General features: G+C 32.5%; 1 protein-coding gene across 1 annotated transcript in view; it reads left to right on the top strand.

The window, feature by feature from the left end:
• Positions 1-23,558, top strand: part of Si (sucrase-isomaltase) — an 87,547-nt gene that overhangs the window by 31,345 nt on the left and 32,644 nt on the right. The window contains exons 14-26 of the mRNA XM_051156839.1: positions 120-237; positions 1,798-1,969; positions 5,803-5,919; positions 8,471-8,625; positions 9,847-9,931; positions 10,756-10,812; positions 12,489-12,613; positions 13,494-13,582; positions 15,451-15,500; positions 16,323-16,493; positions 16,722-16,877; positions 22,979-23,185; positions 23,310-23,464. Coding sequence (XP_051012796.1) covers positions 120-237; positions 1,798-1,969; positions 5,803-5,919; positions 8,471-8,625; positions 9,847-9,931; positions 10,756-10,812; positions 12,489-12,613; positions 13,494-13,582; positions 15,451-15,500; positions 16,323-16,493; positions 16,722-16,877; positions 22,979-23,185; positions 23,310-23,464 — 1,657 coding nt within the window. The remainder of the gene's footprint in view (positions 1-119; positions 238-1,797; positions 1,970-5,802; positions 5,920-8,470; positions 8,626-9,846; positions 9,932-10,755; positions 10,813-12,488; positions 12,614-13,493; positions 13,583-15,450; positions 15,501-16,322; positions 16,494-16,721; positions 16,878-22,978; positions 23,186-23,309; positions 23,465-23,558) is intronic.

The raw sequence follows: 23,558 nt of genomic DNA, 5'->3' as shown, positions 1-23,558 counted from the left end.
GGTTCTTTTTGCTGTGGGTAGTTTATGTATGTGTAACAATATAAATGTATACGTAAAAGACATACAAAAGTTATTATAAAATATCTCACAAGAATGTTTCTTATATTATTTTCTGAAAGGTATTCTTGACAAAATTATGTATTCCAAAACCCTTTGCATGGATGCTGTGCAGTACTGGGGGAAACAGTATGATGTCCACAGCCTGTATGGCTACAGTATGGCTATAGCCACAGAGAAGTAAGTAACATTTCCTGCAGAAACTCAATAACCCACTACAGTCTGTTTAGACATGTGTTCTGGAAGTTTATTAATTTAAATAGAAAGTTGCAAGAGAAAGAAAGAAAAAAAAGGATTTTTTTTTGGTAAAACACCACAGTATTGAAATATCTTTCTATTTTTACTAATACTGATACGTTGATTTTCAGTAGTGATTACTAATTATCAATATTAATAAGGTATCAATAATTACATGACATTTTTATTTAGCCAAGACTTGCTTAATTCACAGAGATCATTTTTTAATGTTCTGTTTGTTTTTATTAATCATGAAATTTTCAACTGGCTTAAGGAAACGGTCATACAGCAACTGCTCTTTATCTTGGAAAACAAATGTTTCAATTAAAATTTAGTTTTAAGTAATAGAGCATAGTTCAATAAGGAACAAGGCACAAAACAGAAGCAGGTAACCAGTACACAATGAATCTCTTTCTTCGCTAGTGTTCTGAAATATTCTACAGAGCAGTAACTTATTAGACCCAGATTGATCTCAATATACTTGTGACATTCTCTTTATGTACGTGTTCAAATGATATTGAACTCAAACTACTGTATATTGTCTGTCTTTGTAGTATTCGTATTTTTCTTTGTGCACACCAGCAAATAATAATTAGAACCAGAAAAATAGGCTATGGACTTGAATGTAAAGGCCAAGAATGGGGAAGGATGGAAGGGGAAAGGGAGCAGGGAAAGTATTATAATTCTATCTTAATTAATAACATTTAAAAATAAATTAATAGGATCACATGCAGTCTGGAACATTACTGTTTTGTTTTCTTGGGTTTTTTTGTTTGTTTGTTTGTTTGTTTGCTTGCTTGCTTTGGCTTGGTTTTTCAAGACACGATTTCTCTATGTATTGGCTGTCCTGGACTTGCTGTTTAGACCAGGCTGTCCTCAAATTCACAAAGATGACCCTGTCTCTCCCAAGTGCTAGGATTAAAGGCATGAGCCACCAGGCCTGTCTAAATATTACATTTTTAAGAGTAGGTACATTATTGAATAAAAAAACAACAATATCTTATGGTTCATTACAAACAGCTTATAATATGGAAAATGCATGTGAACGTGTCATATTTTTACAAAGGGAACCTTGTTGATGTCATATTTTAAAGTGCTTTTAGGTTGTTTGTTTGTTTGTGCTTATGAGCACTTCACTTTGAGAGAAATCTATCATTAATGCATAGGTGCCGATAGAGGATAGAAAAATAATATTAGACTACTAGAAAATGTTAAAATTTTCTCAAGTGTGCTAATTTCCAGTACACATTTATGCTTTCAATTTTGTAATAGATTAAACTATTCAAAATGTTAGTCCTTTTCAAAGACATTCTTTTTATGTACTCAAATGACCTACATTTTGGTAGCTAATAGCAAAACTAATGCTAAATTTTCACAAAATTTTCTAAATATTGTCTTGTGTGAGAAAAAAAGGATCAAATATACAAAGCTAGTATTTTAAATTAATGCAATTAATTATATTTTTAGAGAAACACCTATTTTTTAACTTCACTGTATTTTTAGAGCTGTGGAAAAAGTTTTTCCTAATAAGCGAAGCTTCATCCTCACCCGCTCAACCTTTGCTGGCTCTGGAAAGTATGCTGCTCATTGGCTTGGAGACAACACTGCCTCATGGGAGCAGATGGAGTGGTCCATCACTGGAATGCTGGAGTTCGGTTTATTTGGCATGCCATTGGTAAGATGGTTTACTTCTAGTCAAAAGTAGGCAGAGAACAATGTTTAAAAATTTTAAGGTAGAGAAAAAAATTAAATTCTAAATATGAAAAGTCTGATAAATCTAACAAGCAGCTAGCATAATATATATATATATATATATATATATATATATATATATATATATATATATATATATATATATAAAACACCCCAAACCTAATTTAGCAAGGTGACTTTCACATTCAATATTGAATTTAGAAAGTAAAGATATACATTATCATGATATATATATGTATATAAATATATGCATTCAAACAAATATCGGCTGACTTTCAGAAAAGAAAGGATAAATGAATTTATAACTGAATGGTAGTAATTTTATAGTACTTAATCAAAGAGTGTATGGTTTCAAATATATGGAAAACTTATAGTCATGAATATTAAATCAATCAAATCCACAAACAGGAGATCATGGTGGGCATGTCTGCAATCTCAGCATTAGGGAAGATATAGTCATGGTCAGACTAGATTTCTGAATATCAAGGATAAACTGTATTCCATAGCAAGACCTTGAAAAATAAAAATTAATGAGATGAAATAAGATAAAATAAAATATATGTAGGCAAAGAAAACCAAAAATCAAATACACAAATCATGCAAATTTTAGTACATACATTCAAATATAGAAGAATGAAAGTAATTAACCTAAAATGTATAATAAGAAGCAAGTTATTTTAATAAATAAAGTGAAACATAATCAAATATACAAAGTGACTATTTGAAAATTTGAACAAACACATCAAGTTAAATCATGTGCTAGCAAAAAAATAGGATTTCAAAAATTTTTCTTTGAACAATAAACACTGATAGTGAAATATAAGACATTAATTTTTGAATTATATTTCTTAATGTTTTCATTTCTGTCACTATATTTTTGCTCTTATTTATCTTCCCTTGTTCTCATTCATCCTCCTTGACCCCACACTTCTGTTCTTAATTTGAAAATATCATATGTCTATAACGTCTTTTGATCAAACACACTCTCCATTCTCTTCCTTCACACTTCCTCTATCGCCCCACATTTCCCTCCCAGCATCATGTGCAAATTGTAAAATGCTGCTCCAGGAGACCAGCACCAAGAATGACAAAGAGAAGAGAAAAGAGGTGGATCCATGGTAGAAAGAATTGAGCAGATCGTGAATGGCTAGTTAAGGGAAACCAACTGTTGGTTGAACAACTAGCTAGAGGAACTAGTTGCTGAGGAGAGGTTGAGGAAAGGAGGAAGAAGAAATACTAAGAAACTTAGGGATATGCAGTATAAGCTGAAGGTCTTGCTACCTAGCATCTCTTTTCTTCTGGCTATCTATCTCTCTTCATCTCTGTCTTGCTTGCTGTCTGTCTGACCCCTTGCTCCTTGCTCACTTACTTGCTTGCTGTCCTTCTATCTAACTATCTTCTTGATTGCTGTTACCCATCTTTCTATCTCCTTGCTTGATATTTCCCATCTTTCTAATTTCCTTGCTTGCTCTTCCTCTTCTGTCTATCGCTCTTGCTGTTCCCCATCTCTCTATCTTTCTTCTTGCTCTTCTCACTCTAGCTTACTCTCTCATGTCTGTTACGTGTTTGCCCTCTCGCCTTGGGCCAACTCCAGTATTTTATTGAATTGAAGTTCAATTTTCTTTACTTACAGATTACATCATTATTTTTTTCCATCTTTACAATCACTAGGGCAATCAAAAACCAACAGAGTAACATGGGAATACAAAAACTTCTGTAACCTACCACAAAAATCAAGCAATTATCAAGCAATGGTCAGCATGACCTGATCGTTATTTTTAAAAATAATACACAGGAATGTTTAATCATATATTTCCCTGGTGCTAAGGCCAATATGTTTAAAAGATGGTCATAGCGACATAGCTTGAGCTAAATGTTCTCTAAAGAGAAAACTTGACCTACTTCCAATCCCAGACCAACAGGTGTGCTATTTAAGCCTAGGCTAACTGCCAAGGGGTCCTCTATTGTAAAATATCTGTAGACCATGATGTTCCAAGTCCACCTTAAAGAAACATTTCTACAAGTAACAATATTTAGCCAGGTAGTGCTATGTCCAGGTTTTAACTTTCTTTTATGTGGTTTCTGCTTCGATGCTCAGAGCAAAAAAAAAAAAAAAAAAAAAAAAAAAAAAAAAAAAAAAAAAAAAAAAAAAAAAACTCTATCATTGTCTCAAGTCTTTGGACAGATGCCCTCTTTCAATATTCTCTGCGGGAAAATGATTTCCCTGTGTGATTTTCTTTAGAGCTGTAAATAAAGAGAAAAGAAAGACAGTTTTAGGAGAAATAATGGCTTTCTAAACAACATTACACCTGGACCATACATAATATTTAGGTGCAGCTGGAGATCTTTGGAACTTTGTCAACAGCTGTTATAGATGTCTAGAGATCATTTTGACAATCTGATGTCTCTGGAACTTTGTCAAGCAAAGCCTCTACGACTTATCCTCATGTCTGCAATAGTAAAACATACTGAGTTCATATGGTATAGCTAGGATGTACATTGGTGTAGGCCAATCTACAGAGGCATGGAGAGTTTCTCTCCATGAGCTATTTGCTACTAACTAGACGTGGGTTTCTTTTGCCACTCCCTATCTGTGCTGGGAGCCTGTTTCCTAAAGCCAATCTTTCAGATCACCTTCTTGGTCTGAACAAGCCACATGCATTCCAATACCTACCTTCCTTTTATGCCTCTTTTCCTTTCTCCCTTTAAGATTTGTAAAGGTTAGAAGTTACAAAGATATACTAAAAGAATTGAATTAATTATTCAACATATGCAAATAAGAACTGCTATACTAGAAACAAGAACTTTCCCCAAATTGAAATTCAAATTTACTGCACAATGTTTTGCCCTGCCAGATAAAGAAATAATTAACACATTGAATATGGTCTGTAGGTTTCCAACTAGGTTTATTATTATTAAAAAAAAAAAAAGACACTGACTCATGTATTTATATGTACTTTCCTAGTGATCCATGTCACTGCAGATATCTAAAATAAAATATCAAGTATTCATATGAATGATTAGTTGTACATTAAAAAAACAGAATAACACATTGCAATTTTACATTTTCTGTAAAACTATATCAATATCATGTATATAAAAGACATGAGATTTAAATAAAGTTTTACTATTTCAAAGGAAAATGTAAGAAGATAATTTATGACATGTCATTAAAATAATATCTTAAAACATATTTGTCACAATTTACACAGGAATGTTATATAAATTGGATTAAGAGGAAATTAAATTTTTGGTACTCAAACAATATCTTAAAGTTTATAAGTAGAAAGCAACCAACATATGAGAAAATGATAGTTTCAATTTATATAACTTTAATTGATTAATATTAAATTTATAACACCTATTGCAAATAAAAAAACCAAGAATAGAAAACTTTGAGTAATGTTTCTGATAAGCAATACTAAGAGAGAAACTTCCATATACTCAAACACTTCAAAAGACCTCACTCAACCTAAACAGAAACTAGAGAGATTAAAGGTAAGCACTGGTGAGACACATTTCATGTAAATCACTGATAAAATTCAGCCTGACCATGAAAAAGAATTCTGAAAATGAGAAATAAGAATGTTTTGGGTGGGGAAGTGAAGAAAGGAATGGGATTAAGAGCAAAGAATAAGAATAATGTAGATAATTAAAAGAAGAATCAAACATGGAGAGAAAAACCAGTTTAGAGGACACGTATAACTAATGGTGTATACTCTGAGCAATGCTAATGGTGTATAAAATGGGATGGCCTAGGCAAAGTAGAATGCCAACACTGACACTGTTGTTTAGGTAGGTGCAGACATCTGTGGATTTGTAGCTGACACAACAGAAGAACTCTGTAGAAGATGGATGCAACTAGGAGCCTTTTATCCGTTTTCTAGAAACCACAATGCTGAAGGCTATAAGGTAAGTGACTCTTGTTTCTCATTATTTGAAACTAACACAACTATATTTTTATTTTATATTTTTCATCAATTACTTTATTTACCTTATATATTCTGGATCTGAACTTCCCCTCCTTCCTCTTCTCCCAGCCTCTCGCTCTCCTCTCCCCTCAAAGTACACACCCTCCCTTTCTTCTAAGAAAAGGGGAGACCTCTCATGGATATCAACCTGCCTTGGCATATCAGGCAGGACTGGACACATCTTCTATTGAGGCTAGTCAATGCTGTCCGCTTAGGCGAAAGGGAGATGCAAAGTCAGGTAACAGAGTCAGAGTCAGACCCTGATCCTGCTGCTAGATGTCCCATATGAGGACAAAGCTGTACATTTGTTATATGTGTGTGTTACAGGCCTAGATCCATCCCATGGATGCTCTATGCTTGGTGGTTTATTCTCTGTGGGGCCCTCTGGGCCCAGGTTAGTTTTGTAGGGTATTTTTTTAGTGTCTTTGAACTCTCTGGCTCTTTTAATCCTTCCTCCCCCTTTTCCGTAAGACTCCAAGAATCCAGCATAATGTTTGGCTGTGGGTCTCTCCATCTGTTTTTATCCACTGTTGGGTAAAGCTATTCAGATGTCAGTTATGTTAGTCATTGGTTGGCTGAATGGAAAGTTTTGTGGGTGGCACAACTGTCTTTTTAAACAATGTTTTCCATCTTTATAAATAAGGTAAGGTCAAAAATATGAATGTGTTTTATCAACAAATGTTTGAAAATCAGTTCTCAATGCCAATATGTTTTATGTATACAATGGACAAATTTGGAAATCACAGGACAAAATGTATTCATACCATTTTTTTGTCTTGGATTCCAACTGGAATGTTTCAGTTTGTGGTATAATGAAATATCACATTCTTGCAAGATTCTTTGCTGTGTTTCACAAAAGGAAAACAAAAATTTCAAGACACTTTCAACATGATTTGATCCCAAAGTTATTTTGTGATGATTATGAAGAGTTCATTGAAGAAGTCAATAAACTTAAAACCAACTTTTAAAGAGTCTGAGCTGGTAGAAATAAAGTGGCTGAAAAATTAATCAGCTATTCTCAAGTGAAATTGACATGCTGTGGCTATCATGAACTTTTTAAATTATAATTTATTCATATCACATTTTTTTGTGGTGGTACATGTCTTTATTTATTTATATTTGTTTATTGTTTTTTTAAATTTTTACTTTACATATCACATTATCTCACTATTATCTTCCTGTTGCCACCCACCTTCCCTCTTCTGTCCTATTCCCCTCCCGTAGACCTCTGACCATTGGCGTCCTCCTCCTCCACCTTCTAACCACAGCCTATCCTGTCTCAACTGGATAGTCTGTATCCCCTTCCTCTGTGTTTATGGACACATTTTTAAAGAGAAACATGTTCATATGTTGCTCTCATACAAAACTTTAGCTCCACAGAGAAGTGTCAGTAGAAGAGGTCAAGCTTTAAGGGAACTTCAGACAGCAGAGCCAAAATGTGCACAAAGACGTTTCTGAGGAATAAAATTCTGCACTCATTTGAGTTTTCTAAAAAGTAAATGGCGTGCCAGGATATATATATATATTAATGACTAGTTGGTAAAATTCACATAAATGACAACATAATGATTAGATGAATGGAAAGACTTTTCAATCCTCTGTTCAAGACCGAAGCTGAAGAATGGCTGTGATTTAGCAGGGAGAGTCATCCAGCAGCTGCGTTCTAACAGACTCTTCCAGCTTAGTGGAAAAGATGTTAATGTGGACAGGACCAGTGGAAGACTCTTGAATCCCCAGAGTAGAGTCGACCATAGCAGTGTCACGGTCTATTCTGAGGCTGGGATTACTAAACAGAGAGTATTATTTCACTGTAAATTTAATGGGATCCTTAGTAAATTCTGTGATTCTCTAGCAAAATGTGTCAGCAAGCTTTATCCTTGCAGTGCTCCTTGGTGCTGGGAGTAACTTGTATCTTAGGTAGAGGGTTTTTGGTCTCAGGAGGAGTGTTGGACTTCAACGCTGAAGTTTGCTAACTGGCCAGGAATATTGTTCCTTGTGTTTCTAAACCCTAGATTATTTCTGTTCCTTCTAAGGCCAGTGGCTGTACATAGGAGATAATCTTTAGCATATTCCATGCCTGTCCTTGCATGCACTACCTGCATGCTATCGGTCAAAGTATGCCATGTAGCTGAGCACAAAATCAAATGTATATATTATGTATGAAATGGACCACAGGTTATTTGGCAAAGGTTTTGAGAACATGAAACATTAGAATCATACAAAAACAACTAAGAGTTTGAACTTATGTTTGATTATTTTTCATTTTTTTAATATGTATATTTAAGTGATAAATGCATACTTTAAACTAGAGTTTAATTAAAATACAACTGAAGATACAAGGCCTGCAACATTCAAACATAAAGGCATAATAATAGGGATGATCCTTAACTATTCATAGTAGAGCTCAAATTCAAACAGTAACTAAAACGGTTCATTTTTAAATGTTTATTTAATTTTACATTTTCCTTTTGATTTCTTTTAATATTGTACAGGAGCAGGATCCTGCATCTTTTGGCCCAGATTCTCTTTTGGTAAAGACATCGAAGCACTACTTAACCATCCGTTATACTTTACTTCCTTTCCTCTACACCCTGTTCTATAGAGCCCACATGTTCGGTGAGACAGTGGCAAGGCCCTTTCTTCATGAGTGAGTATAGAGAACTCTGAGTAAGAATTGTGATTTAAGGGGTTAGAAAACTGTCTTGGGGGTTTAGAAATCTCACTACGCAAACAACGGGGGGAGATTGAATTCTAATCTCAAGAACACACACAAAAAGCTAGATATGGATGATTTTGTCTGTAACTGCAATATTAAGTAGCGCAGAGAGAGATGGACTAAAGAACCAGCTGGTCTGCCAGTCTAGCCTAGTCTAAATGTTGAGCTACTGGTTCAATGAGATACCTGGCTCAAGGCAATAAGACAAAGAACAAATAGAGGAAAAGACCTTTCTGTGGTTTCTACATGTGCGAAAGGCCATGTGCACTTGTTCACTCATGTGCATGCACACGCACATACATTAAAAACATGTGCATACACACACACATGCACGCACATTGAACAATTGCAATAAAAGTATATTTGAACACTAATAAAACAAAATCAATATAAAAGGGGATCTTAGATATTATTTTTTCTAGTTTTATAGAAACGTTTAGGATATGTATAATGGTTGTACTAAATATAATTAATTTTCTGGTGCACAGGATTAAACTATAAATGATAGTAAAATCCTGTATATGTAGCAAAAACTACATGTAAACCAGGTTAAGGAGACTATATTAATAGGAAAGGTTAAAGTTAATGTTACCAAAAAATGTAACAATCCTGTATGTTACAATATATCAGTAGTGTGGTTTAGTACAATGTGACAACTCTGTGTTGATACAATAGATGAATAGTGTGTTTTAGTTACAAAAATGTACATTGTCTACATGCTTTTATGTTACGAATAAACATTATGTATCTCTGGAAATGACTTAATGCTCCTTTTGTTGGATAAAATATTTAAAATAGTTTATGAAACAATTCTGAAACCTGCCTTACAAGAAATTTACAAGTATCAAGTTGTTTACTATACTATGAAAGAACCCATATATGTGTAGTTACTTTTTTGGTTGTTTTTTTATTAAGTATGGAAAGCACTAATGCCAGCCACTCCTTCCTCAATTTGAATCCTGCTTCTTCTCTTGTCTCTCTTCCTTCCTGTTTGTCATAGGAACTACATTAGAACTATTGCATCAAAATGACGCGTTAAAAATAAATTTAAGATAATGATTCTCAGGGAAGGACTGAAAAGATAAAGAAAATAAGCATTTTAGTTCTGTTTGTTTTGCAATATTATGTCTCAAATGTTCCAATTGTTCTAAGGTTTTATGAAGATGAAAACAGCTGGATTGAGGACACTCAGTTTCTATGGGGCCCTGCACTACTTATCACTCCTGTTTTGAAACAGGTAGGCTTTACAGATATTTTATATTTTTGGACTAAAGAAATTTTGCTTAGCCATATAGGTACATGGTTCTTATGAACATGGGTAAAACTTATTATTCAATGAACTACTTCAAGCTCACAATCTCTCACTGAAATTTAAAATGCAAAGAGTTTTGAAACTTATAAAGTTGTAGTATATTTAGGTTATTAAAGATGTAATAAATAATATAAATATAATAATAAATATAATGGAAATAAATATAAACAACAGAGAGGAGGTTGTGTGTAGTCAGTTTTATACTGAAATTTGTATTTATTGCATTCAAAGCTCATAATAATAACTAGCTTGCACTTACGAAGCCATAAACTGCAATTTTTCTAAGATGTGAGTGAAACTGCCATGTAAAATAGCTTATCTTAAGACTATGTAAAACAAAAAAAGGGGGATTAGATACATTTATTTTCTGTTTCCAAACTCTAGTGTCAATATAGGTATGTAGAAATGGACATTTTATATCATGGCAGACATGTGTTTTATAACAATGCAAGTGCATACATGAATTATAACTGCCACCCAAATAGTATCCCCTTTGCCATGTAAATGTGTGCTTTACAGGATAATTTAAAGCTCTTAATTCAGAACTATTGGAGGAAAATAACAGAGAAATTTTTTTCCTCTGGAAAAATGGAAAATCTAAAACAATACTTGGAATATCTAAAAATCGAATACCCAAAAGAAATTCTAAACAATAAGAGTCTTTGTTAAGAATTATGATTTAAAATTGTGTATAATTTATATGCATACTATATATTTTTGAATATTTCTACTGATTTTCTTTCATTTAGGGAGCAGAAACTGTGAGTGCATATATTCCTGATGCTACCTGGTATGATTATGAAACGGTAAGTAACACTATATGTGTATATATATCACAAGGCCATTTTCATAGATACAGTGCATGAATGTTTGAGAGTTTTGAGATATTTGTAAGAAATATTTCCCAACTGGAGGGTTGTGTAAAAACTAGTGCACCGTTATTCTTCATTACACAAGTCATATTTTAACATACAAATATATTTTTATTTAAATGGAATTAATAGAGTATTTTAGAAAGGAATGGAAACTTATTTATTATGTCATAACATATTTTTCTTTTTTCCAGAAAGGCTTACATGTTTTTAAATAAAAAACTAAGTCATTTTAATGTATTTCATTGCCAGCTGGAACAGCCAAAATAATAGTATTCACAAATTTCTAAACACAATTCCTTGATTTATTTATTTATTTATTTTTTTAGAAATAGGATTACTAAGACTTCTTCAGATTCAGATTATTTTTAAATTGACAATATTTTTAAAGTGACTGTATTTCACATATTACTTATTTGGTTGATCAGGACTTTGGTTTGAAAGAATGTTTGAAAATATTTTCCAAAGGCAAGAAAACTTTGTGTACATCATTTTCCTATTACTAACTTCTTTATTAATTTAAACACACACACACACACACACACACACACACACACACACACACACACACACACACATATATATATAAAGGGATGTGGTAGTATTATAAAAGTATTCATTGTGTACTGAACACATAAGGTGATATTTTCACTTCAAGCACTTTGTATGGTGCTTTGATTGACATATAAAAATTATTTTAAAAAATGAGCTCAGTGTAATGTTTCACAGCACGTATCAATTCTGTACTGGTCAAATCATTGTAGTTACTATATTTTCCTCCGTTATCATTACCTGCTGTTTGTTTCTTTTCAGCCCTCCCTACTAACAGTTATTCTTGCTTGAAGTAGGAAACTTGCAATTCTGATCCTCCATTTTGAACAATAGTTAACAATTCTGGCATAGGAATTGGTATTTATTTATTATTTCTTCCATCAAATTGTATTTTGGTATCACCTACAAAAACCTCCTTTTGCTTTCCCTTCTGTAAAACAAGACAGAAATTATCTAATTTTTTTACAGATTTGCCTTATGACTAAATTATATTATTTTGGAATGTATACATGATAGTGGAAGGAATGTTTCAAAATTATATACTCTTATACTTATGGTTGTACTATTCTGATAGTAATTTATCTCATCAGCTGCATGTTCACCAGTTGAAGAATGTATAAAGAAAATGTGGTTTGTATACAATGCATTCCTATCCACACATTAAAATAGTGAAATCTTGTCTTCTGCAGTACAATGGTTAAGACAAGAGGGAATTCTATTGAATGACAAAGCCACGCGGAAGATGAATGTTTTTAAAATGCAAATGGCAGTCTGAATTAAGAAACATGTTTACTAGGAGCATGATAGGAGAAGAATATAATATGGGTGTAATTGTTAATTATTGTAGGTGGAAAGTATTTCTCTGTATGCTATTATTTTTAGTTTAGAAGAAAATGAACTGATTTTGCTGTGCATAGAAAACAGAATGAAAACTATTTTCTGTCCGTAGTTATAAACAAATAAATGATAAGTAAGTAAAATGTATAACTCAGAATCATTATAAAGCATGTTTTAAAACCCACATCAATAATAAAAATAATGTGTTCTTTAATGATTAGGGTGAAAAAAAGTCATGGAGAAAGCAAAGGGTTGACATGTACCTTCCAAAAGATAAAATAGGAATACATCTCAGAGGAGGTTATATCATCCCCACTCAGGAGCCTAATGTAACAACAACAGCAAGGTAAAATACAGGATCATTGCACAGTGATAAATGGTCAGGATACTTTGTGTTGTATGAACTATTGCTGGTACCTGGACTTCAAATTCCATGTATGTTGGGACTCAGATTCTTACAAATTTATACACCAACAGTAACAGTGGCCAGCCTCTAATTTCTGAAAACGCTTATTAAGGAAATACTATGAGTACATCAGTTTGTGTTAGCAGTTTCATACTTGGGTTATTTGTGAAACCATGTCGTGAATATGTTCTCAAAAACCTGAACAAAGAATCAAACTTTGGTTAACATATATTGCACGTAACATGCTCTGTGTAGAACAGTTGCTCAGACTCTATACCCTCAGAAGTGCTATTTTATGGGGACACAGCATGAGGATGCTTAATTGACCTCATGAATCATTTCTATGATAACTGCCTTCATTTTTGAAATTATTATATATTTCTCTCAACATTTAAAATTATCGTTGTCTTAGTTACGGCTACTATTACTGTAATGAACACCATGAGCAAAAACTGATGGTTAGATTTTGGTGCTGATAACCATACAGAAGTCTTCATTAATGTACAATGTAACATGAGCAATTTCCCAAGTACCCCAAATTGGAAATTCTTCAGACACATTTACTTTTAAATTTTTCATTAGAATGTCACATATTTTTTAAATTTGCAGATGTCATATTCTTCAACAACAACTTAATGCCATACTTTATATTGTTTTAAAGTGTATATAAATTGTCTTTGCTCATATGATATTTATATAGAAAGGTACAAATATAATCATTTATACGTTTCTGTGTTCTTATTGAAATATATTTGTTATAAGTTATAAATTGATCACAAAATGATTTTTAATACTATACAAACCTCATTTTACATTGTAGCCGTAAGAATCCTCTAGGACTTATTGTTGCACTAGATGAAAATCAGACAGCAAAAGGAGACTTCTTCTGGGATGATGGTGAAAGTAAAGGCAAGTCTGACATAGTGAGCTCTTAATTATCCATTCTGATGACTAAGTGTTTTAGGTTTATTCGTATGAAATACATTCCTAATGATAATTTAGTATGTCCTTATAAAATTTGACTTGTGTATGTGAGTTATATCAACATTGTGGAGTGTGCATTGTAAAATATCTGACAAATGCATGAGATATTTGTTACATTAATATTTTAACTTTCTACAGCTTACCAGAATTTCAAGTATAGGAAATCTGTCATGTTTTCAAATGTTTTTGATAATTTATTGAACTTTTAATCATGAAATTATATTAATGAAAACCATAACCAAAACCAATTAATTAATTAATTAATTTCAGTTTCAAATTTATATAAGCTAAAAAAATCCATATTCACTATTTGGAATTGTTTAGATTATACTTTGAGATTTTAATATAACCAGAAACAAACAAAATAATTAATAAAACAATTATGAATCATCTTATTAAACCATATAATTTATGCCTATTTATTTTAATTTTTAGATATAGTTAATCATTTATATTTATATTTACCTTGAAAAAATGTTTAATTCCTTTATATTAAGATGAGACCCTTAGGTAACAGTAGTTTATTATGTGTCCACAAATATTTTCATATAGTACCCCAGTGAACTCATTTATTTTTCAAATATTTTATTTTCTTCACTTTTCTTCACATATTACTTCTAAAGTTTAGTTTTCGTACAACGTCGTTAGACTGTTTTAGCAGAAGTATGACACATATCATAGTTTTCTTGAATTTCCTTCACTAAATATATTTATTTATAGAATAAACTTTGTTTTTAGCATCTCTCTAGAGTCATTCTTCTTTTGAAAATATTAAGAAATAATATAGTAATGTGAAATAAAACTGTATTATGTCATGTCTTCATAAAAAAATAAATAATTTTATACATAGGGTATTGCTTTATAAGATATTACTTTTTGTTACTGCTTTAATAGTGGAGACAGGGTAATATATATCTCAGCCTGGGTGCATTTCTGGCTTTCTGACTTCCTGCCTCTCCAAAACTGGGATCATAGGCTTCGGCCAATACACTGACTAGAATAAGTTTTGTCTTCTGAATTTCTAGACCATTTTTCTAGTTATGGAATATTAAACCAGGTTATATGTGTAATACCTTTGTTAATTAGAATATTAAATACCAAAATGAATATATTAATTGTTATTTAAAAATTACATTCCTGTAGATGATATTTTTAATTTTTGATATTATAATGTAACTGCATTATAGTTGTATCATTTTTCCTTTTTCTTTTTTCCCTCTACTCTCTCCTCTATATCCCTTCATGTTCTCTTTCAAATTCATAGCCTTGTTTTTCACTGAGTTTTGCTGCATACTTACATACATATATACATACATATATGTGTGTGGATTTGTTTGTGTGCATGTTAATATCTTCTGCTCATTATGTATAATCTTGTTTGTACATATATGTTTTCAGAGCTGACTATTTCATATAGGATAACCAATTACTGTGCTATTCCCTGGAGAGTGCTTTCTCCCACTTTCTGCATTCCTTAGTTGCTTATAGTTGTTTGTGTAGGGTTGAGGCATCAAGAACATCCCCCCTTCGTACATGATAGTCATATTTTAATTGTATCTACATCACCCTGATGCTCTTCAATTCTCCTTAGAGCCTCGCAACACATTTCCATCTAAATTTTCTGCTTTTTTCTTACTACCAGAATTAACCACCAGGGTCAAGTTATTAGAAATGCAAAAGAAAAAAATACAGATTTTCATTACTAAGATGTTAAAAGAATTCAGTATTTTATAAGTGTAAAATAATAAATAAATTATTCATTTTTATCTGATAACTATTTTTTTTAATTTCAGATACCATAGAAAGCAAAACTTATATTTTATATACATTTTCTGTTTCTAATGTAAGTAATTTGGGGAAATATATGTATATTTAATATCAAGTTTATGATTTATTATAGGCTACTTCCGTGAAGTACTTAAATTTTCAGTTTCAATAAAATTCAGAAAAATAAATTGCTGAATTAATTGTTAAATAACTTATTTCATTATGAGGAAACAAAAGTGTTTATTAAATATATTAGAATAAATTTATAATAACAGTTGTGCATTGTAGTCTTTGAATTTCTCAAAGTCTACTGTAACAACATTCCTAGTAAAATATTTTTTACATATCCTATATGTTTTTTAAAATATTTATTTGTTGTATATGAGTGCTCTATCTGCAGAATAGGGCATCAGATCACATTATAGATGGTTTTGAGCCACCATGTGGTTGCTGGGAATTGAACTCAGGACCTCTGGAAGAACAGGCTGTGCTCCTAACCACTGAGCCATCTCTCCAGCCCCAATATATATTATATGTTTTAATATGTCTATTACAGGGAAAATTTATGTTCATTTGGGAATAAAGATAAAAGAAATATCTGCACATTTAAGATTTTTTTTTTAGTGAATAAGGATTTTTTTCCATTGCAGTTAGATTTATTTATTCTAACAATACTGAATTATTGCTCAACATAAGGACTAGGATAAGAGGTATTATATATGACTGACCATAATTAATTCTATAAATAAAATTTGGGGGCATATTTACAAACAAAATGAGTTATTTTTGGTGGAATGGAGTGGTGGTTGACTAAACCATTTCCTTTTTGTAATTCTCTTCATAAATTTAGTTAATATCAAAGGACTTGACATCTTACATTGTATACTGTCTTCCTTAGAATAACTTGATTGTTACGTGCACACATTCATCATATTTAGAAGGAACTGCTCTTGCATTTAAAACAATCAGAGTCCTTGGGCTGACAAACACTGTAACAGAGGTTACAGTAGGAGAAAGTGACCAGCAAATGGCAGCTCATCCCAGTTTCACTTTTGATCCTTCCAATAAGGTAAATTGGTCACTTTAAAATCTCTGATGTGTCTTTTCACGTTGTTGAATACTCATCTTAGAGTTTTGCGTATCGATGTAATGTGTCTTTGTATTTATTTTCTGTTATTCAAAAAAATACATCAGGGTAATAAATAATTCTGAAAATTTGCTGTGTGCTATATGTTGACATAGTTTTAGTTTTACATACATCAAGTTAAATAATTAATAATTAATGTATTTTCCATAGGTTCTATCAATTACAGATCTCAACTTTAATCTCGGAAAAAACTTTATAGTTAGATGGAATCAACTTTTATCAGATGCTGAGAGATTCTCCTGTTACCCAGATGTGGGCACAGCAACTGAGGAAGCATGCGTACAGCGAGGCTGTGTATGGCAACCGGTAATCACTTTTTCATACGAATAAAAACGTGGCTTCCATATAGTATATCAGCGAGACATTTTGAATTCTACAATATATAAATTACATTCATTTATGATTCATTTGGTATTTGAAAATTGCAATAGACTAACAGGCAATCAAACTTTACATGGATTAATTCTTTAAAGACATATCTTAGCAGATGACAAATGAGTAGGCCAGACAAATCACTGAATGATTAACTTTCCCCTTACAAATACATTATACTATATGCTGACGATAGGTAACTGGTTAAATTGGCAAGACATTTTGTCAGCAGCAACCAGTATTTCATAAAAAAATTTCTTGGAATATACCCAGAAGATGCTCCAGCACACAACAAGAAAATTTGCTCAACCATGTTCATAGCAGCCTTATTCATAATAGCCAGAACATGGAAACAGCCTAAGTGTCCCTCAGTAGAAGAGTGGATAAAGAAACTGTGGTACATATACACTATGGAATACTACTCAGCTATTAAAAACAAGGAATTCCCGAAATTTGTGGATAAATGGATTGAGCTAGAAATGATCATAATGAGTGAGTTAACCCAGAAGCAGAAAGAATCAAATGGTATATACTCACTTATATCTGCATATTAGCCCAAGGGGCATGTTCCACGAAAGCTTTCACTTACCAGGAAACTGGAACAGAGGGGAAGACATCCTATTGGGACTCTAAATGAGAGACGCATGGGAAATAGCAAAATAAAAGGATACAGAGGGTCCTAGAAATCTACAAGTAGAACAATATGATAGGAAGATTTGGGCCCAGGGGTCCCGCTCAAACTAAGGCACCAGCCAAGGACAATACAGGAGGTAAACTTTAAACCCCTTCCCAGATCTAGCCAATGGTCAGAATATTTTCCACAGTTGAGTGGAGAGTGTGATACGACTTTCTCACGTACTATGGTGCCCCACATTTGACCATGTCCCCTGGAGGGGGAGACCTGGTGGCACTCAGAGGAAGGACAGCAAGTAGCCAAGAAGAGACTTGATACCCTATGAGAATATACAGGGGGACGTAATCCCCCTCAGGAACAGTCATAGGGGAGGGGAATAATGGGAAAATGGAGGGGGGGAGGAATGGGAGGATACAAGGGATGGGATAAACATTGAGATGTAACAAGAATAAATTAATAAAAAAAATTTAAATAAAAAAAACATATAAAAAATATGGATATGTGCCACTAAGGTGTATGTTAGTTATTTTTGCCACACTTTGGGAATAAAAATAATGATGATGACTGTGTACAGAAGGCGTTTGTGTCACTGCTCCAGGGAAGAGGAGGTGAAACCATTTCCCTAGTTGTAATTATCATTCATTTCTCAGCCTTTGCTTACATCTCTGAGTTTTGAGAGCAGGCAGCAATTATTAGATAACAGAATTAAATAGCATTATAATATAATAACATAATAGTAATTAAATAGTAGTTCAACAACAATAATTTAATTAATTAATATTAGTATATATAACAATATAATTATATAATAGTAATTAAATAGTATTATAGGACTAAAGGTACAAGACATCAGCCATCAACTTCCCAGGGTGGTGTTTTTATGTGCAATAAGTCATAATTTTTGTTTCCAAAAAATGCTCCCTTTCCTTTTTCATGAAAAAGAACTGCACATTGCTTACTGTTGTAACAGTAAGCACTAGGAACAAATAGGTATGTTGTAAGTAAAAGGAAAATTTGAGGACAGGAATAATTTTGAAGTTGAAGTGATCCATCATCTGTTATCTGCTGCTCATTTCTCCTGAATCTTATTTTTTAATTAAGTCACAATGCAAAAGATAAATAGAATCATTTATTCAAGCACAGATAACTTCTAAACAGGAAAGTATATTGAAATACACTTTCCCAGAACAAGAAATATTTTAGAGAAAATCAACTGGTAGCATGAAAAGAGGCACTAGCCATGACTTACAAATAGAAAAAAAGGCTACCAAGTCTGTTTCAGGATTAGTGGTGAAATAACATCAAGAAACTGTTTAATAAAAACATGAAAACAGGTCATTTAAATTAATCAGATAGTCTTTTTTTAGAATAACAAGTCAGCGTGACAGATGTTGCCATTAAGATATACAAACGCCCAGAGTGGATTTCTATTTTAATGCTGTCATCAATTGTTGCTGTGTTGAAGAAGCAATGGGAGAGCCAGTGATTTAATTCAGTGTTTCAATATTATATTAACCAGTGATTAATCTTACACACATTATAACAAAAAGGCAAGAATTTTGGTTTTTCACTGAGTGTTGAAAAATTAACTGTCTCTTTGGCGTTCTTATTTTGGAAGCTGGTAACCTGTATTTCCTGTCTGCTCAGATAATTAATTTTATTCCTTCTCAAGTCTCTGATGTGGTTGAAGACCACATAGTTTAGGTTTACAGTTAAATTTAGTTGTTTAAGGTTAAGATGTTTTTAGGTCTAGACAGATGCAGTAAGTTGATCATGACAAGATGTGATGGAGATTGATTTACATTTAAAATTTTAGACACACCAAGATAGGAAAGTTATTTACTTCAAGGTTCCCAAATACAAAGAGCCAAAACACTGTGTATGTAATATTTATATAATTCCAGACTGCTTCATGGTTATTGCTTTAGGTAATTTATTATATATGTGTGTAATAATATAAATGTATATGTAAAAAAAACTGAAAAATAAATGAAATAATTTGGTTTAAAAAGGAGAAAGGAGAAAAATAGATATAGATTTCAAGGCATTCATTTGGACCACTGGAAAACAAGCAGAGTATTAGTAGATATTGAGAGAGCTCTGTGGTTGAGCAGCAGGCTTGGAGGAGAAGCTTCTGTTTTATATAAATCAAGGTTAATATTCGTAATAGAAGTTCAAGTGCATCTGGCTGATTACACATACATCTAAATCTCTTAAATGACACTTTCTCATTACATATCAGTATATGTGCAGTGCCCAAAGATGTGATGGGGTGAACTGAACAAGGGAGTGAACATGAACAGAAAAGAGAGGACCAGCCTAAAACTAAACCATGGATTTTTACAGTATTCCGTCAGGAAAATAAAAAAGTTGCACAAGTATTAATTTTAAAAAGATGGCTCTTCTCACGGAAGTTAAAAATGCATCTTAAGGCAGATAAAATTTTCTACTGTTCAAGTTATTGTTATATATCTGTGAGATAAAAAGGTGAGAATTGATCTCCGGATTTGGTAAGGTGGAAGTCATTGCTATTATTAGCAAGTGAAATGCAAAATGGAGTTCATAGATGATTTAACTGAGATTAAAATAAAGTGAAAAAGGAGATTTTAATTTAATGAATATGATAAATGTTTCATTTTTATGTAAAAAAAAAACCTTGAAAGTAAATATGAAGCTACAAGGGTAAGTTTTCTTGGTTGGCAATCAAAATGGGAGTACAGTCAGTTGATATTAGAAAAGATAACTTATCTGAATAGAAGATAAGCCATGTAGTTGAAACTGTGAAGGTGAGAGAGAAATTTCTTCAATCAGAGGAGCACTGGATGCACAGCTAAAATGTGTCTTACTAGATATAAAACAGTCTATATCATGCAACGGGAAATGATATGGGTACATAAATGTGATATTCCATTCTGCATTTTATTTTGATTGCTCTCTTTTTCATACTCAAAACCAAGGAAAACCATAATGTCATGATAAAAATAAGAAATGCGTTGGTCAGAAGTGAAGAATGTACATTTTCATGCAGGGTTAGTGACAGGATGAGCTTCACAGAAGTCAGGAATTGTTGCAAGATTAGTGTCCATTGGTTCTGTTGTTATTTTAGGAAGAGCAAGTAAGCAACATGGCACTATATTGCCAAGTCACAGGCACTTATACTGCTGAGGCAGAATACAAAATATTTCTTCGAGCACTGTTAATTTACACTGAGAACAATAATTGTAGTAAGGGCACATCGATTAATGTCAATTGAAAAGGGGCAATTTAGTAATGGAGAAAGATGAAAGATTGATAAGGAAGGAGTGAAAGTCAAAAAGAGAGTGACAAGATAACATCAAAGGGTTAATTCAGCTGTCCTCAGACTGTGTGTAAATCATATTTTTTATTCTGAAGAGAAGGAAAACTTAAATGTATCTCCATAAGACAATACAGAATGAACTCACTGATATTATCAGAAAACCTAGATCGAGATACATCAGCGACTCTTCTAGGTCCTTCAGGTAGTCAACAGTCATCATGTTTGTTCTTAAGCTGACATCAATATTCATGAACCTTAAATGTCTTTACCGATCTAAAATCATTTAGAAACCTCACATCTAAACTATGCATAACTAGTACTCTTAAAATCACAGCCACTAGTTTACTTCTAAAATATACAGATTTACTGCCATAGAGGCAGCATAGTGTGAAAGCAATCACTTTTCAATCACATATTTTAAATATGGGCAGTTAGCAATAACTCGGGAAGTCCAAATTTTTTATTTATTTTTCTCCTGAATTCTTACATAGGTTTTAAAGGTGTTTTATGAATTCTTTTTCTTTTTATTAATTTTATATGGATGCACATTTTGCCTATATGTGTATGTATGTATACATATAATCATGCATATATATATATACATACATACACACATAGACACACATATGTATGTATGATCCATGGGTGTGGTGTACAGTGCATGTGAAGGACAGAAAGGAGTGTCAGTAGCCATGGGCCTGGAATTTCAAAAGGTCGTGAGCTTCCATGTTGGTTCAGGGCATCAAACTCATGTATGCCAGAAGAGAAGCCAGTACTCTTAACTCGTTATCCATCTCTCCAACACTCCCTAATTTATTAACACTAGAATATAGTTATTCTAAAAAGTAAATTCTGATGGGAACTATTACGTAAAGAGATAAAGTGAAACTAATAAAAATAGCTTTGATAGAGACATAAACTGGAATTGCCCAAGTGGGACCAATTTACAAACTTCATTTTTAAAAATATATTTTATTAATTTATTCGTATTACATCTAAATGGTAATCCCCTACCTTGTATCCTCCCATTCCTCCCTCCCTCCTATTTTCCCCCTTACTCCCCTCCCCTATGACTGTGACTGAGGGGGACCTCCTCCCCCTGTATGTGCTCATAAGATATCAAGTCTCTTCTTGGTAGCCTGCTGTCCTTCCTCTGCATTTTTAAGAGCACCAGTGTTCACATTAGAGAAGGGTTACTTTAAAATGAGATTTTTAACACCTATGATCTGAGTAGATTAAGAAAACTGGATTTATTTTTTTCTTATAAACAGAAACTCGAGGTTGATTTGTCTGCATTTAATGTGATTGCTGCTCACATTCTTCCACATTTACCTTAGGGATTTGTCTTCAAAGTTTATTATAGCTATTGGGATTATATTTGTAAGCTGCCCACTACTAGGAAGATGAGAGGAAAAGACCAATCTTGGTGTAGTTAATTTGTATCTCCTTCTTTTAAGGAGTTTGGTGGCTTTATAGAATATATAAAAACAGACTGAAATATAGAGATTGTATTGCTTCTTAAAAATTATAATTGATTAATAACTATGGAAGATTTATGAGAAAGGGTGTGGTAAGCTATCTTAATGTTCAATTCCATAGCTATCAACTTCTCTTTGTGTATTATCTTTATTGTGTCAAAGAGAAGAGAAAAATATCTTTGTTCAGAGTTCATGGTTCAATACCTAATAGGAAAACAACCTTCAGCTTTAAACATGAAATCATAAAATAGACTGTACTTGTATTATTAGAAATGAAAGAAAAGAAACTACTACTTTTTATTTTACAGTCATTTTCAGAAAGAGAAAGTAGCAGCATTCTAAAGCATAAAATGAAATACAGGCAACAATTTATTGGAACATTTTTTGAAAGCAATATAATTAATTTATATTAATTTGCAATACTTGATCTGTTATCTCTATTGGTCTAAGATTAGGTTCAATATGTAAATATGTGATTAATGGTGTAATATAAAGCTCAGATGAATAATAGATATTTTATGAGTCATTCAATTTATTACTAAGCTTTGGCAAGCTCTTTTTGTTTGATTTAAATTCAAAGTTACAATGTTTAAACTTTCTAATGTTGAGCATGTACTGCTTTTAGGTTCAAGGGCTATACAATGCACCTGAATGCTACTTTCCTACAGAACACAATCCCTACTCATTAATTTCAACGCAATATTTGTCTACGGGTATAACAGCTGAACTCAAGTTGAATCCTGCAAATGCCAGGATCACGCTTCCATCTAATCCCATCTCCACTCTCCGTGTGGAAGTAAAATATCATAAAAATGACATGTTACAGTTTAAGGTAAGTTTAATATAATTTTTTAAAGGAGAAAATGTTAAGTGCTCCTTTTGAGAAGATTATTTACATGTGCTCTATCTGTAGTAGGAACAAATGCTCATGTTTTGTCACCATCTCTCTGCAATAGATTTACGATGCCAATCATAAGAGATATGAAGTTCCTGTTCCACTAAACATTCCAGACACCCCTCAAAGCTCTTATGAAGAGAGGCTCTATGATGTAGAAATCAAAGAAAATCCTTTTGGTATTCAGGTTCGAAGGAGAAGCAGTGGAAGGCTTATGTAAGTAATTAAATTATTCTATATGAATGAAAATATATTAGCATAAAAGAGCAATATGGTAAGAGTTGGAGTTGAGTTTTTTCCAACTTTAACA

Source organism: Acomys russatus, chromosome 15 (assembly GCF_903995435.1).
Source record: "Acomys russatus chromosome 15, mAcoRus1.1, whole genome shotgun sequence".
Taxonomy (NCBI): domain Eukaryota; kingdom Metazoa; phylum Chordata; class Mammalia; order Rodentia; family Muridae; genus Acomys; species Acomys russatus.
This window is presented reverse-complemented; position numbering and strand designations above follow the sequence as displayed.